The 15895-nt window shown below is 36.3% G+C and overlaps 1 protein-coding gene across 8 annotated transcripts in view; it reads right to left on the bottom strand.

Annotated features, from left to right (window-relative positions):
• The window catches only part of PARD3 (par-3 family cell polarity regulator), a 630692-nt gene that overhangs the window by 250982 nt on the left and 363815 nt on the right, over positions 1-15895 (bottom strand). For 5 of the 8 annotated variants that reach the window (XM_065872410.1, XM_065872412.1, XM_065872413.1 and 2 more), the window contains 2 exons: positions 2751-2939; positions 1295-1465 (listed from right to left, as the gene is read on the bottom strand). In XM_065872410.1, coding sequence (XP_065728482.1) covers positions 1295-1465; positions 2751-2939 — 360 coding nt within the window. Of the gene's footprint in view, positions 1-1294; positions 1466-2750; positions 2940-14479; positions 14519-15895 lie in introns of all 8 variants that reach the window. The other 3 variants (XM_065872407.1, XM_065872411.1, XM_065872408.1) reach the window with 1 other exon arrangement.

Below are 15895 nucleotides of genomic sequence, written 5' to 3'. Positions count from 1 at the left end.
ATTATCATTCAAGAAAGCCAATCCCATAGCCTACCCTGAGGGATTAGCATTTATATTTATAATTAAGAAAGTACATCTTTTACTTCCCACAGTTTTCCACTCTGAGGTTTTTAGTTAAGGTGACACTGTTCTCTTGTTGTTGTGGAAACTAATTTGTTAATTAGCATTAAGCCGCTCTCCATTTGGAAAATAAAAACAAGTGTAAAAATAAGTCTACGGTCAGTAAACTTTCAAAATTGGTCACCTCTCCACTGACTACCCACTGAGCACAAGGGTATGTGGCAAAATCCTATTGTATTAAAGGATCAGATGAGCCATCATCGATGGCTTGCTTTATATATTAAACACAGATTTTAAAACTAAGAAAAACACCTAAGCAGTTTGGATATACTTTCCAGTTTGTACCATTTGCTAATCATTTTCTCTTAGCTGACTTAAAAATGTGAGGAGTTGAGCATCAATAAAAACAAAAACGACAAACGTTATACTTTCAGCAAGCAGGTCCCACCTGTTTCCTAGAGGTGGCACATACTTTATAAAAATTCTTTGAAAACACTCTTTTTCAGGTTCTAATATTAATTAACAAATCTGTATATAATTCCCTTTACATTCTCAAATGGCCCGCTATGCAAGTCTACTTGGTATGTTTTTACTATTTGGGAAGACAGATGATCACACCCCTTGGGAGAGGAAACCTTCCCACCCATTGCCTAATTACAGACGGCAGCACATGTGCAGAACCCACTGTGGTTTTATGCAGGAGATACCACTGAAAAGGCAGCCCCTCCGGAGGAAAATACTCAGCCCTACAGTGAAGGAGAAAGGGGGCCAGGGGGTAGGAAGGGGGGCTTACACTTCTGACAATGTCACAAGAGAAACAGACTCTCCCCTGTGAGGGGCTTTACAAGAGGCCCCCGTTTTAGATAAGCAAGGGAACAAGCAATCACTTCAATGTTTCTCCCTCCTGGTTCAATACCGCTGAACAGAAGAGAAAGTGCGGGCTCTGAGCAGGAAGGCGTGGCCCTGTTTCTTGAACCCAGCTAAAGGTGCCTTCGAGATCCCAGTGTTATCTCTTGAAGTGGCAAGAGAAGTATTACTGCACACTTAGGGATATTTTGATCACAGAATTAAGAAGACAAATCACAATCCACTGACAGTACAATAAACTCTAGCCAGCAAACATAATTGAGCCTTTCAAGGCAAAGCCCCTGGACCTGCCATTCTTGGCTCAATGTTAGGGAAGAACTTGGTCCTGTGACCATTTCAGATGCCCCTTGTCTTTCTCATTCTTTACCTCGGTGCCTTTGGTTATTCTCCTTGCCACAATGAGCTGGATCATTCCTCGCTTGTTCCCTTCGGTGGACATGGACCTCCGGAGGGTTTCCATGGCATCCTGGTTTGTCTTGCCCAACAGGGATTCTCCATTCACTGCTATCAGTTGATCGTTCACCCGAAGCCTCCCATCCTGGGAAGGAGGCAGGTTAAAAATAAGTGCCATTAAATAGTCTGTGATGAAAGAAGCTGCTTTCCCTTTCGTTAAATAAATAAATAAATAAAAACAAAGCAAAAAGAAAAAGAAAAGGGCTTTAATACTAATGGATTATGCCCAGCTGAACACCAGCATAATAATGTGTAAGCGGCCCTTGCAGCCTGTGTCTACTTCAATCATTTATACATTTGTAAATCAAGTCATTATCATAATCTGTTTACCAAAATAGCATACTAATTCATAGGACACAAAGTGATTACTTTCCTGCTTCCAGAGACACCCAGAGAGGTTATTCACAACCTGCAAAAGCTCCAGGCTATTAGACAATTGCAGAGAAGTGCCCCTTCACAGAGAGCCAGGAAATTTTCTCTAGACTGGGAAACAGAAGTGACCCATGGGAGGGGATGAGAGGGGAAGGGAAGAGAGTAACCTTTCCAGTAGGTTAGCTCTGTGCCAGAACCTGAGCTAAGTCTTTGCAGAGATAACCTCCATTTCACCGTAATGACCATGGGCTGTGAATTCTGTGAGACCCAAAACGGGGAGTCGAAGATATGAATTCCTCTCAGTGAGAGATCACTGAGATTGCACTAGTTGTTTGATCATGGATGGGGTATTAGGAAGAAAACAGAAAACATTTAAGTGTTACAGGGTATCAGAATACGCTACCCCAAAACACGCCACTTTGGCATGGGGATTATTTTAGCAGAAGGCAACTGAGAAATGGCAGACACAGGAAGGGGGACCTGTCCTCCCTGCGTCTGGCTGAATGTGGGCATAAGGTTCTCCTTGTGAAGGTGCCCCCTCTCTTCTCCAAAACCTGGAAGGGGAGAATGACCCTCACCACCAGAGACAGAGGTGCACTGAAATGAGCCTACAAAATAAGCCTTTTCTACCATCGGTTTCCTTCGTACATTTACCATCCCACTATTTACCACACCTGGAAGTCCGAACCCTCTTTCTTTGTCTAATCCCTACTCCACAATTTATCAGCATTTGCTAAAATGGTATACAAGCTTCCAAGTCTAACTGCTTCTTTAGGTTTTCACTTTTCCTGTGGAGCCCCCATCAATCAAATTTGTAAACATTTTCTCCTGTTAACCTGTCTTTTATCGGTTTAATTCACAGGTCACAGAAACAGGATCTAAGAGGGTAGAGGAAAGAATTCGCCCTTACTGCTTCCATGTTTCCAAAATAAGAATAGGGCTGTAATTAAACATTTTTGTGAATGAGCATAAGCTTGATAATGTTGACATTTGCTTACTTTAGATGCTGCTCCTCCATTAATAATGGACTTGACGAAGATTCCTAAATCTGCGTGGTTCTCCTTTGACCGGTTACCTTTGACACTGACGCCAAGACCAGCAGAACCTGAATCATTCAGCGGAACTTCAAACGTCAGAAATTCCCTGGTGCCATCAGGTGTGAGAACAGTATCCTCATCTTCTGCTTTCTAACAGGAAACAAAATTACGCATTATATTCCAATGTTTCTTTCTGTTATTTTTAAGGACTGCTAATGAGCAGTTCTTTAATCATAACAGGCACAGTATCTCCACCAAAGTTCCACAACAAGATCCATGATAACAGCGCATCTGCATCCCCTCCAGATGATTCCTGGAACCAGCTGCTAATATTTTTATGCGGTACTTGTTTCAATATGGAAACAAACCTAAACCAGATTCTGAGAAATACAGGGAAAAAAATGTAGCAGAAGGACTGAAGTCATGCAGACTCAGAGTTTTGGTTTGTTTTTTGTGGGTTTTTTAAAAATCTCTTTATATATTCTAAACCACAGGAGAAAAACAGTAACAGCAGGAAATCAAAATAAATAAATATAACTCATTTGTCCCTTTGTTTTTCACTAGAATTTTCAATGTTATTAATAGTTTAATGTTCACTAAGGGTGCATCATTTTATTCACAAACAGTAACAAATCCTGATGATACAAAGTCAGCAGAAAAAACGGTATTCATTTTCAGAGAGTCACTAGAGAGTTTTAACCTTCGACATCTGTGAGACAAAGTAGAGATAAACAACATTAGAGAAATTTTTTTCCACAGTACTGTATGATACATCTACAGCTGGGGATATTATTCAAGCAATATTGTTTAATTAAAGAGTTGTACATGCCGGCTTTGACTTCGTAATTGTAGCCATCGAGTGCATAAGGAGACTGTTGCAGAACCCGACACATTTGAGATACACGAACTTTTGCTCAGCTCCCCTAAAACAGCAGGGAGGAAATGAATGCTTCAAGTATAACCTGATGAAAGGCAGTGAGATGACATATTAAAATGTCGGACACCGGAAGAGGAAGCCATCTGCCTTCTGTAATCCTCTTTAGGGACCCCAGCTCTACACTGGCCATCTCCAAATAGATGAGGCCAGAGTTCTTTATCAAATTCAGCATTTCATTTTATGTCACGTAACAGACATGTGGCACAAGCTCTTTGAATCACAACTAAATGCCTCATCTAGTCCTACAACTTTTCCTCCTTCTCTTTTTGTAATTTTGGAATATTTCTCCAGCAGCCACCTATCCATTCAAGCTGGAAGTATCAAATTACACTTGAAGAATGGTTCAACATCTAATGGTACATAATTAGGCTGGAATATAACGCATCCTTTAAGGATAGCACTTTTAAAGAATGTTCAATTACACACATGAAAGCCTATTGCAGAGCAATGGAAATGTAGGTAGACTTCAGTTTTTTTCTTTGTCTCTCAACACATTTTTAAAAAATTTCTAATAATTACCAAAATTAACATAATAATGATAAAATAATTTTAAATATTAATTTTTAATAATAATTTGGAGATTTAACATGCAATCTCAGATATCTCAATTAGATGAAATAATTTTTGGAAGTACAGAGTGTATCAGTAAGAGATTTTTTAAAAAGATTATCATAATACAAAAGATATGTTATTTTTAAATCTCCAAATCCATAATAACATGATTTTTTGAAGTTCCTAATTTACTAATATTCATTGTTAACATTCTTTGTGCCATCTCAAAAGATAGCCTCAGAGTTATCAGGACAAGGTGTGTTTTTAAAAAAAAATCATTAATATGTTAAAAACAGGAAAACTATATATATAATAAAGAATATTACAGAAAGAACAACTTGAAAAGATACAGAGGGATAGTATGTTAACTATACAAAGTAAATACATTTCAGTATCAAAATCAAAATAAAGCCTATACCTGCCCATTATAAAAGCCTTTTTACACTTAAAATATTCCTAGAGAATAAGTACAGCTCAAATAAAATCAATGGATTTGGGAGAAATAAACATTAGATACATCAAAACATTAACATCACATTTAATATGCATCACATTTACTATGACATACTTACTATTGACATCATATTTACTATACTATCTTTATATACTTGTTTTGCTCTTAAAATTTTATTTTCATCCATATGGTTCAAAACAATTCAAGAGTAGTAAATAAAGACCTTGTGTGAACGAATACAGCTACTTCAATATAAAATCTGTTTCTGATGTTTGAAATACAAAATAGTATCAAAACACACTACAGCCCCTCCTACTTTAAATTCAGAAGTAACTGAAAGATAAAATTCACTCTGTGAATCAGAATCAGTATTTATATTCCTGGGAAAGTTGCACTTGAAAAGACACGGAAACCAAAGATAGTCCTTAACTGGGCACATTTAGATCTGATCATTCAGTACGTATTTGCCTCAAATCTGGAAGGTTCTCAATTGTCACTTACTGATTTATATCGTTTGGCTTTTTAACGTTTACTGATTTTGACATTTCCATACATTTTACAAAGGCTTAAAATTCTCATTTTTCTTCTACTTGAAAAACCAAGATAAGGAGCTGACTGAATGTATGAAGAGAAATTTTAATCAAGTTCGAGTCACTTCCTGACGTGCCCTGCTCTGAACCTGTCTTAAAGGAGACTGCATCCTCCATGGGAAAGTTTCATTTCTTATGAAAACTGCAGACGGGAGTACTATTCTTTTTCAGCTTTCTTATCAAGTCTTAAGTCATTATTATCATTAAAAACATTTAAGTGAGAGATTGTACTTTTCCTTTGATATTGCATTATCAGTCTATTTGGCTCTTGACATAAGACTGAAATTAATTCCAACTTTGAGAACTTAATGCTCTGGCAGCAAAATGTTTTAAAAAATCTGCTCTTTAAAAACCATTTTTAAGGCTACTTTATAGAGAATTTTCCCAAAATCTTACTAGTATGGGGATCTCTTCATTCTGATATAAAGGAGAAGCTAATTTTCTATCACCTTTGATTGTTACTCCATCCAGATTCTGGACTATCTCAACCGTTTCTTGAGTCAAGTTCTTTCTAAGGAAACATGATGAATATTTTGTTTCCCTTTAACTTGCTCCTCAAGCCATTTGGACATGAATGTCACTCAAGTGCACATTATGTCCCTCATGTACAGACATGTATGTACCCCAAGTGATTTTCTATCAGTGCAACCTGTCATGTTTTCCCTTGGCCATTACTCCATTGGCATTTTTGCCTTCTAACATCCAGAAAAACAGGGTATTTTTGCTAAGCATATTAGAAGCAGGGAACCTACTGCATGGGCAGTATGAAAGCTGTTTACTTTCCCGCCATCCTCAGAACAGCAGAAAAGATACACACATATCTGCAGCGAGACAGAAAAACAGCCACAAATGATCAGCACAAACAGAGGCAGTTTTCCTGCCTCTCCAAACAAGCCCCCACTGCTAAGGGGAGACAGCTGGCCCACAGGCCACTCTAAGTCTGCAGTTAATCTGCAAAATGGGTAACAAGGAAGTAAAAGTTGATTATATTACATGGCCGAAACATAATCATTGGGCAGAGATGAGCGCTGGGATGGGGATGACGGGCTAGGAAGGAAAACCTTATGATGGATCTTAAAAAGCAATTATGCCGTCATATTCTCACACTTAACACCTGTTTTCATACAAGTTAAAGAGAAAATACACTTATTCTATATCTCGAGATTAAATAATATGCAGGTAGAGCAGACAATTGATAACAACCAGTTACGGTTTTAATCAAGAGGAGGATTTTTTTAAATAGAGAAGTTATCGTGTTTATTTCTTTGCATAAAGGATTAACCCTCCAGTTGCTTTAAGCTACATATTTTAATTTATCCCATATGTGAGATGAATGTTTATGCATGATATTTGTGTTGATATTTTAATTATTCTTATTAGCAAAGTTAAAATGTCACATCTGGCTTTATTGTGCTCTTTTCTGATTTAAACAGTAGATGTAAAATAAATAACATTTAAAGAATTTTAAAATGTTTTGCTTGATGCTACAAATTCTGAGGAAAAAAACAGGTTTTGTACAGTTGTTAATCTGTAATGTGAAGCCAGAAAAATCCTTACTCAATCAAAGAAATGTCACACAAACCCAAATTGAGGGACATTCTCAAAGTAATTTGCTCTTCAAAAATGAAAAGAAGGGCTTCCCTGGTGGCGCAGTGGTTGAGAGTCCGCCTGCCGATGCAGGGGACACGGGTTCGTGCCCCGGGAAGATCCCACATGCCGTGGAGCGGGTGGGCCCGTGAGCCATGGCCACTGAGCCTGCGCGTCCGGAGCCTGTGCTCCGCAACGGGAGAGGCTACAACAGTGAGGGGCCCGCGTACCGCAAAAGAAAAAAAAAAAAAAAGAAAGAAAGAAAGAAAAGAGAAACAAAGGTAAACTGAAGAAATGTTCCAGATTAAAAACGACTAAAGAGGCATGACAACTAGACGCCAGGTGTGATCCAAAGAATTTGTTTCTTATGTATTCGTTCATTCATTCACATCTGCACACCATGAAGGACACTAACTGAGACAACGGGTAGTACAACACTGTTAAGTCAATGTTAATTTCATGGCTTTGGTAACTAAACATGATTACATAAGAAAATGTCTGTTCTTATTAAAGATAAAACTACCATAAGATCTAGTACACACACTAAAGATTTACAGATAAAGGGGAGCTACGTCTACAATTTATCTCAATTCTGGAAAAACATATAGTAGGAAGGAAAGGAGGAAAAATTACAGGGAGGGGAAAGGGGAATGAGGAAGAAAACTACATATCAAATGTGGCAAAATATTAACAATTGGGGAATGTGGGAGAAGGGTATACTGGAGTTCCTTAGGCTATTCTCAAAACTTTTCTGACAGCATGATGTTTTAGAATAAAAACTGCACGTAGTAATTAATCCAGAATAGTTTTGCTATATCTAATAAAACAGTTCTTATTTTAAAAACAGACATTACTACCAATATAATCTTTAAAATAACTTGAGTTCAATAACAAAAAAGATCATAGAATAAATTTTAAAGATATTAATTTTTACCACTATACAACAACAATAAAAAATAACTAAGATATGTTCCCCAAAGGAAAATACACCAAACATTAGGAAATCCTTAACTTATTATAGTAGAAGTAGGGAATTCCAAATGAATCCCCTAAAAACTGGTAAGAGATTCACTATACAAAATCATTACTATTCTTGTAAGATCATGAAAATATTATTCTATCCCAATCTTGGAATAAGATTGTTTTAAACTAAGTTTGAGTCATTTGGATTGAAAAGTATTTCATTGAATCATGACTTTAAAATAGGTTTGAATATTTAAAGCACTAGAAACAGAACACATTTTATAAAATTCTTTGTGATAACAGCAACATTAGATGCTCAAAACCAAACTATTAAGGTCAGCTTATGATTAGTGTGTGACAGTATAAATCTTCAACAAAAACTCCAATTAGAGAATTTTGTACTCTTTCATCTGTGTTACCTAGGATATTGAAATTAATTTACATTATAGGCCTAAAGAAATGTCTGATGATCAGTTTATCCCAAATAACTTATACAAAGTTTTGGATGAAGGTGTAACAACCCGTAATTCAGTCCCCCGCTTGGGGCTCCCTATTTGCTTTGTCTGATTTGACTATTTTTCCCAGCTTTGTTGAGGTATATTTGACATATAACACTGTAAATTTAGGGAGCACAGAGTGTTGATTTGGTACATTTATATATTGCAAAATGATTACCATCACAGCTTAGCTAATACACCTCCATCACACCACAAAAGTACCATTTCTTTCCTGTGGCAAGAACATTTAAGATCTACTCTCCTAACAACTTTTGAGTATATGACACAGTATTATTAACTATAATCACCATGCTCTACATTAGATCCCCAGAACTTACTCATCTTATAAGTGGAAGTTTATACTCTTTGACCAACATCTAATACATTTATTTATTTTATTTTTGGCTGCGTTGGGTCTTCATTGCTGCGCGCAGGCTTTCTCTAGTTGTGGTGAGCAGTGGCTACCCTTCGTTGTGGTGCACAGGCTTCTCATTGCAGTGGCTTCTCTTGTTGCGGAGCACAGGCTCTAGGCGCGTGGGCTCAATAGTTGCGGCTCGTGGGCTCCAGAGCACAGGCTCAGTAGTTGTGGCGCACAGGCTTAGTTGCTCCGCGGCATGTGGGATCTTCCCGGACCAGGGCTTGAACCCATGTCCCCTGCATTGGCAGGCGGATTCTTAACCACTGCGCCACCAGGGAAATCTCAACATCTCCTTTTTTCCCTCACTCTCCTGGTCCTCACTACCACCATTCTTGTCTCTGTTTCTATGAGTTTGGCTTTTTTAGATTCCACGTATAAGTGATATACAATATATATATGTATATGTATATAACATGTATGTGCGTGTATACATATACATATGTATATATATACATATACACACACACACACACACATACATCGTTATCCATTCATCCACTGGTGGACATTTAGGCTGTTTCCACATCTTGGCTATTGTAAAAAGTGCTGCTGCAATGAACACAGGAGTGCAGATATCTCTTCAAGATCCAGATTTCTTTTCCTCTGAATAAATACCCAGAAGTGGCATTGCTAGATCATATGGTAGTTTTATCTTTAATTTTTTGAGATAACTCCACACTGTTTTCCACAGTGGCTGCACCAACTTACATTCCCACGAATAGCACACAAGGGTTCCCTTTTCTCCACATCCTCACAACTTGTTATCTCCTGTCCTTCTGATGACCATTCTAATAGATGTGAGGTGATATCTCATTGTGGTTTTGATTTACATTTCTCTGCGGATTAGTGATGTTGAGCACCTTTTAATGTACCTGTTGTCCATCAGTATGTCCTCTTTGGAAAAATGTCTATTCAGTTCTTCTGCCCATTTTCTAATCAGATTGTTTATCTTTTTGCTATTGAGTTGTGAGTTCTTTATATGTTTTGGATATTAATCCATTATCAGATATATGATTTGTAAATATGTTCTACTATTCCAGAGGTTGTCTTTTAATTTCATTGGTTTCCTTTGCTGTGCAGAAGTCTTTATATTTGATGTAGTCTAATTTGTTTATTTTTACTTTTGGTGTCAAGTCCAAAAATTCATCACCAAGACCAATGTCAATGTGCTTACCCCATATGTTTTCTTCTAGGAGTTTTATGGTTTGTGGTCTTACATTCAAATCTTTAATCCATTTTGAGTTGGTTTTTGTACACGGTGTACAATAGAAGACCAGCTTCATTCTTTTTCATGTGACAGTCCAGTGTTCCCATCACCATTTATTGAAGAGACTACCCTTTCCCTATTGCATATTCTTGGCTTCTCTGTCATAAATCAATTAACCATATATGTGTGGGTTTATTTCTGGGCTGGCTCTCTATTCTGCTCTATATGTCTGTTTTTATGCCAGTATCAAACTCTTTTGATTACTATAGCTTTGTAATATAGACAAATCAGGAATTGTGACGCCTCCAAGTTTTCTTCTTTCTTAAGATTGTTTTGGCTATTAGAGATCCAATAGATTCAATATGGTTTCAGTGAATTTTAGGGATTTTTTTTCCCTATTTCTGTGAAAAATGCCATCAGCATTTTGACAGGGATTGCACTGAATCTGTAGATGGCTTTGGGTAATATGGACATTTTAACAATATTAAGTCTTCCAATCTGTGAGTATGGAATATATTTCCATTTATTTTTGTCTTTTTCAATTTCTTTCATCAGTGTCTTACAGCATTCAGTGTGCAAGTCTTTTATCTCCCTGGTTAAATTTATTCCTAAGTATTTTATTCTTCTTGGTCCTACCGTAAATGGGACTGTTTTCTTAATTCCTTCAACTGTTTTCTTAATTTACAGTGGGGCCAACATGGTAGGCTTTACTTGATATACCACAACCATTAGTTTATTAAGTCTATGACCATGCTTATTGACTAGCTCATTAAATTTCCAAATCAAGATTATAACTTGTCTGAAGTTAGCTTATCAAGATGCTTCCTGATCTTCAGGGAGGGTCCCCAAATCTCCTCAATGTATCCTTGCAGTTTCTACAGGGAGATCTCACTAACTCTTAGAATGAATGCTGAATTCTTGACATTTAAGCATGTTTTATGTCTTATCCGTATGGTCTAGTATCATCTCTGAACACTATTATTTTCTAAAGCCCTACTTCTATCCAGTAGCTCTGAATATGTTTTATGTACAATTATATTCTTATATGGATCTTACCAAAGAGTTCTTGGGGGCCTTCCTAAGCAGGTCTGCATAGTTCTTTGAAGCCCAAAGAAGAAACTGGCACTTTGGTGAGTCAAGGCCTGATAGCCTGTAGGTAAATTCACTACTTCATTGTGATGGTTACTTTTGTGTCCACTTGGAAAGTGTTTTTGGATGAGATTACCATTTACATTTGTGAATTCTGAATAAAACAGACTGCCCTCCACAATGTGACTGGGCCTCATCCCATCAGAAAACAGAACAGAAAGACAGGTCTTCCTGAGCAAGGGGGAATCCTCCGGCAGACTGCGTTTGGACTTCATCGGCACCATGGACTCTGCTAGGTCTTTGCCTGCTGGCCCACACTGCAGATTTGGACTTTCCAGCCTTTATAATCACACAAACCAATTCCTTAAAATAAATCTCTGTCTATATATCTACACATCCCATTGGTCCTGTTTCTCTGGAGAACCCTAATACACCCATGTATTGTCTTGTCCAACCTGGACATCCACAGGACTAAACTATCAAGTGAATGAACTTTTCAAAGGCAAAGGAGTTTGTTCAGGACATGGAATAAGTGAGCTTGAGCCTCTGCTAAATAATTCAGCTTTTTGTCCAATTTTGAATGGACAGATAACCTAAAACTCAGTAGGGTTTCTAGTTGCCCACTCTCACTAATTAATATTTAGAAGATGTACAAGAAACCTGCATCTCAGATATTTAAAAGGTCTACCAACTATCGGTACAGCTCTACTCATCTACCTAAATGACCTTTTTAAAAATTTCTCGGACTTAATCAGTTCTGGGAGTCATTGTGATAATCAACTAACAAACAAATTGAGCTTGAGGACATTCCATTCTCAAAGTGCTTACAATCACAGAAAGTTTAAGTAGTATCAGAGAATTTTGCGACTTGAATAAATTTAATGATTTGCCATCAAAAGACAGAGCAGAGATCCTGGAATTCAAGTTTTTAATTATAAGTTAACATGAAGCCTTTAACAGCCCAAAATGGTATCACCTAGCAGGAGCAGAAAGAGAGGCCCAGATGTGAGAGAGAAAAGAAAGAACAAGAAACCCAAAAGAAAACATTTAGACAAAAACAAACAAACAAAAAAACTGTACTTTCTTTAACTTAGCTTGGAAAACTCTTACCAGAAAAAAATTCCCGTTTGTAATTGAAAGTCAGACACACATACACATGTATCATCTCTTTTGTTAAGGTGACTGAATTGTCATTTGCTCTGGTATGCTATCAAGAACACAGAAAGCTTGTGGGTGAGGAGTGAAGTAGAACAAACCTAGACATTCTCAACGGAATACCACATTTAAAGTCAAAGCTGCTTCTTCCCGTTAGCGACTGCAAACTTCAGAGCTAATCCTCAATCTCCTCACAAGGAACGACTAAATGTTTTGAAAGAACACACCTATCTTTACTGCTTATATCATCATTTTCCATCTCAGATCATCTTAGGCATAAACAGATATAGTTTATGCGTGAAGTCATTCGCTTTTCCAAAAAAGTTCTATGATATTAAGATTCCAAACACCGAAGAGTGGTTCTTCACCCAAGGATCACGTTGCAAAATGCCTTTAGCATTTATCTTGCAACTCTTTCACGGTGTGGTTATCGCTCTGAAAGGTTTTTAATATATATAAGCAAATCTATCAATCTACTCTCTTAGGACATTTGGCTTTGTCATGCTGGGACGAGCATTTACTTTCCAAAGTTAACAGAGAAACTTTTCACATATTTTCTCAATACTTTTTGGTATGTTTTTAGGTTTAATTTCATAATTAACTGGGATTTATTTTGGTGTATATTGAGAAAAAGGAATCTAACTTTTTAAAGTGAATGGCCAATTGTTCTAAACACTAAACAAACCACTCTTTACCACTATTTTGAAATGTCTCCTTTAACAAACATGCACACACACGTAAACACTGGGACTGCTTACATCATCAGTGTGTTTCAATGATCTACTTGTCTGTTCCTATAACAATATCATGCTATTTAAGTATTCTAGCTTTAAAGTACATTTTGCTATCATTATTGTCTTTTAAAATAAATCATTCTTGTGCCCCACTTGCCTCTTCAGAATCAACTTGTCCAATTTCCCCTCACCTCTCAACATACCTATCGCCATCACACCACACACACACACACACACACACACACACACACACACACACATATAAATACTCTTGTGATTCTGATTAACTATCACAGACCTATTGATTTAATGGGTAAAAAATGAAGGCTGTGAATTTCCTACAACCTGTACTTATGAATGTGTAATGTTCTCAAGGTTGTTTACTGATTTTCCTCTGAGGTCTGATTATTCATCCATTTTTGTAATGATGGAATATTTGAAAATAACATTTTGTTTGTTTATTAGGTTCAAAGTTGTCTGGTTATGAATGTGTCAAGAAAAATTAAATTATGTAATGCTATTATTAGTGTTAATTATTTTATTCAATTTCTTCATATTCTTTCTTTATCTGTCTATCTAACATGCCAAATTTTGGAAAAATATGTATTAGCATCACCCACCATGGGTATGGTTTTGCTAAATTTTCATTTTACTCACAAAGGTTTGGGAATGACATGTGTTTGTGCTGTGCTGTTTAATATATAAAAGATCCTGACTGTTGGAATTTCTACTGGATGATATCATGTGTCAATATAAAACACCCTCTCTTTTTTCCCCATGCAAGGCACCCACACAAAAAAGAAGATAAGTTCAGAGACTGATATGGCAATCCTTACTTTCATTATGTTAGTACCACCTGTTAGTACTCAACTTGTTCCTTTATTTTCAGCCTGTATTAGGATTTGTCTTTTAAACATCTATTTTTTGCTTTTTAATCTGAGCTGTGAAAACTTACTTTGGTTGGGAGAATTAGCCCCTTAAAATACACTATAATAACTGATAATAAATAACTCATTAAATATAAGTTATTATGACAATATGTTTAGTCTAATTGCTGATACTTTATTTTTCATGTTTATGATACATTTTTATTGTACTTTTAGCCCTCCCTATTTTTTCTATGCCTGAATTGTTTTCTTTTTTCATTTTTCATTTTTGTAGCCACTTATAGCACTTCACAACTCATGAAGTCTATATATAGATAGACAGATAGATAGAAGTTAAACTACTAAGCTCAACCATTTGACTCCCTCTTAATATGCAGGTCTTTAATGTCTCCTTTTTATCCCTGCCTGATTAAAAATAATCACAAAATATTCTTCATTTGGGGTAGTAGCAATAAGTCACTTAAGGTAAGACCACTTTGGGATTTATTAAATCTTTGTATATTAGGATCTATTATGAGCCAAGAAAAGAGAGGACACATAACTTCATAATTAATTAGTAAGAAGTTAGTTCAATTTATGTTTCCGACATCTCTGCATCCTGCAAAAGACAAAGCTCTTACCGTTTCTTTTGGAATCTGCATCTGGCTTGGCTCTGCATTCTAGAAGAATTGAAGAAAAACATAAATACAGACTGACCAAAGCCATCTTCAACACACAGGGACACAAAGCTTTACTCTCAAGGAAAAATTGTTTGTTCTTAAAATCTACAAAATATATAGAGGGTGATTATAGTAATGGCTGATATATTACTCTGTCTTGTGAACTTTCACTGATGTGGTTATATTATCTTATGTGTGTGTGTGTGTGTGTGTGTGTGGGCGGGGTTGTTTAAAATTAAAAATTGTTCTAGATGTAAATTTTTACTTGCTCATTCACAGTGTATCATGAATTTATTATTTGGAGGCAAACAAATCTCACGAAACTGCTTTTCTATTCCTGGCACTGTTTCTAATTTTGTTTTCTAATTTTCCCAACTAAGTCTAAATTATAAGGTATATTGTAATTTGATAGCTAGACCAGATATTAACAGTCTGAACCACGAGCATTATACTTTACAATATTACACAGGTTATAAATGTGATTTTTTTTTCATGTATTATAGAGTTGTTTTAATTAATAGATAATTACAAGGTTGACTTATAAAAAAAAAAAGGGTACCTATTGATAAAAGTATTTTGTTTTAGACACAGAATTTAAACACAGACACCCCAAACAGAGGAAAAGAGCTCTGTTAATTGGATTGAAAGATCATTTTCAATGCACTCCTTTAAGTTTTCAGAATTTTCTTTCTTTTAAACCTTGAATAGCAGCTGCAACGTGAATAAACTGACGGCCTACTGGCTCACTCCTTAATGAAAAGCTCACAAGCAATAAATTAAATAACCAAGAAAAAAAAAAAAAAAAAAAGGAGGCAGCAGAAGGGGAAAACAGAAGCCTGGAAGATCAAAATTGGACCAGAAGAACTTGAATAACCTTAAGCTGGTCTGTGCTGGCACTAACTCGGGAACGGCTGTAAGAGCAGTGTTTAAGCTTTGGCAACCTAATAATGCCAACTATCACCCAGGCTCAGATACACTGAGGAAGGACTAAAGCTTTATCGCATCTAAAGCTTCGTGCTTTTTTAAAAATTTTTTTTTAACTGCTCATTTACAATTTAATAGAGACAACTCCAGATTTAGGATCAGGTGGCATTTAAAGCACAGAATTGGATAACAGTGGGGGGAAAATGGAAAACCAAATTTAAATTGAGAAATAATGCATTAAACATTTCTAAATAGAAATAAAGACGTTTTCATCATTTCTCAAAATCTACTTAAAACACAAGTGTTCAGTTTTCAGCCCTATCACAATCTGAAATTTCCATGAAATCATAGTAAATTGTCAGTGTGTGTGTAACCAAGAGATGGGATATTCCCAAGACTAAAATCTGTTTTATAATAAAAGGAAATTTTTATTAACCATGACACATCCATACT

Source organism: Phocoena phocoena, chromosome 2 (assembly GCF_963924675.1).
Source record: "Phocoena phocoena chromosome 2, mPhoPho1.1, whole genome shotgun sequence".
NCBI lineage: Eukaryota > Metazoa > Chordata > Mammalia > Artiodactyla > Phocoenidae > Phocoena > Phocoena phocoena.
Note: the sequence above shows the minus strand (reverse complement) of the source record. Positions and strands in the feature narration are given on the sequence as shown.